We start from the raw sequence: 1,831 nt of genomic DNA, 5'->3' as shown, positions 1-1,831 counted from the left end.
ATATACATATATACATATATAGTTAAAATTTATAGAAAATCTAAAGACGAAGACAGATATATGAACAACAAGCAAATGTATTAGTTTGACGCTCGGGAAAAATAAATAAGTCTTTTACGTTTCGCGCCTACGATAGTCAACAGACAGGAATAAGAGAAAATAAACAGAGAGTGAATAAAAAAAAACTTTCAGATTTCAGCGGTCAAGCATGGCGAATGATTAGAAAAAAAGAGGTTGAAAGAAAAGGAAAAAAAAAAAAAATTTTATTTTAAGTGTTTGAATGAAAGGGAGATAATAAAGTGTAAACACTCCTGCAAATACTGGCTAGCAGAGTGTATAGCAGTGGACAGTTTTTATTAATAGTAACCATTCATACGAACCAAAATTCCAGGGATAATTAAGCAGACACGTAGTATAATCCATTAATATTGACCTTTAATGAGATGTACACAGATCGCACGCAATATATTATAGAACTACGTAAGCATTTATCTTAATTTTTATATTCATGATGTGTCTGAACCATTTATTGTTGAAACGATCGTAACAAAATAAGTGTAATGCTATAACTTCCTTTCTTGGACTTAGCATTTCGGCAAAAAATACTGACGAATTAAGGATCATGCTTAAAAATATGTACTGAGGTCGATTCATTCGACTAAAAATTTTTCAAGGCGTGATCTTACTTTAATGACCTTCAAGGTATGACCTTCAGTATGACCTCAATCTAATGATTGATACAAGTAAAAGATGAAAGATCATATAGTTTTAATAAATCATAAAATGACAGAAAATTCACACTGGGTTACAACATTTAAGTCCTTTCACATGATCACTCCTCCCACCCCCTCTCACTCTCACTCTCACTCACTCTCTCTCTCATTCTCTCTCCCTCTCTCTCTCTCTCTGTTTCCGCTTCATACATACACATATGCATATGTATATATTCCAATGTATATACATACACTTTTCCTTTAAATTACACTTTGACGCATTCTTATATTCTAATTTTATTTTTCAGGTTTTATTCTGAACGGAATTATCAATGTCAACATGTCAACTATTGAAAAAAGATTTGGATTGACCAGTAGTCAAGCTGGTTGGATAGCCAGTGTCCATGACATTACTGCCGCCCCTGTTGCTCTCTTTGTTAGCTTTATCGGTGCAGTCGGCTATAAAATGCGTTGGATTGGATTCGGCTTATTTTGTCTCAGCATCGGTTCTTTCATCATTATTATGCCTCACTTTGCAGCTGGCGAATACAAATGGCAGCATAACTTCACTGGTCTCTGCTCAAGTATGTAGTCAAACCTTTGCAACAAGCATTCGTTAATTCTCTTCCTATACATATATTAAACTTAATTAGAGGTTGTGTTAACCTCACAAAGGGATGGTTCCACCCAAAGAAATACTGGTTCAATATCTATTATTTAGGTATATATATACCTAGTATTTAGGTATATATATAAAAAATATAGTTTATATTCATTTAAAAGAAGAAAAAGAAAATGGAGATTGGGAAGTTAATTCTTTATCATTAACAGAAGATTAATCATCTTCACTTACAGCTGTTTCAATTAATAGTCAGTAAATATTAAATATATATTTATATGACCAGAGCATAATATCTTCAGAGGAAAAAAAACTATGTACCTTTGGATTCCTTATAGCAGGTTGAATGTTATGGTTTATGATTTGTATTGTCCGGGCGAGGCGTTTACAGTTGTAACTGAAAATGATTAGTTTGCTGTTTATAACAATCAATTATTAACTTCCCAATCTCCCTTTTTTTTACTTCGTTGAAATACATACATACATACATACATACACA

The 1,831-nt window shown here is 32.4% G+C and overlaps 1 protein-coding gene across 1 annotated transcript in view; it reads left to right on the top strand.

The window, feature by feature from the left end:
• LOC106878515 (solute carrier organic anion transporter family member 4A1) overlaps nucleotides 1-1,831 on the top strand; it is a 40,845-nt gene that overhangs the window by 11,760 nt on the left and 27,254 nt on the right. The window contains exon 3 of the mRNA XM_052967689.1: nucleotides 1,022-1,297. Within this exon, the coding sequence (XP_052823649.1) occupies nucleotides 1,022-1,297 (276 nt within the window). The remainder of the gene's footprint in view (nucleotides 1-1,021; nucleotides 1,298-1,831) is intronic.

This window comes from Octopus bimaculoides, chromosome 4 (assembly GCF_001194135.2).
Source record: "Octopus bimaculoides isolate UCB-OBI-ISO-001 chromosome 4, ASM119413v2, whole genome shotgun sequence".
Lineage (NCBI taxonomy): Eukaryota > Metazoa > Mollusca > Cephalopoda > Octopoda > Octopodidae > Octopus > Octopus bimaculoides.
The sequence above is the reverse complement of the archived record's forward strand: the minus strand, read 5'-3'. Positions and strand labels throughout refer to the sequence as shown.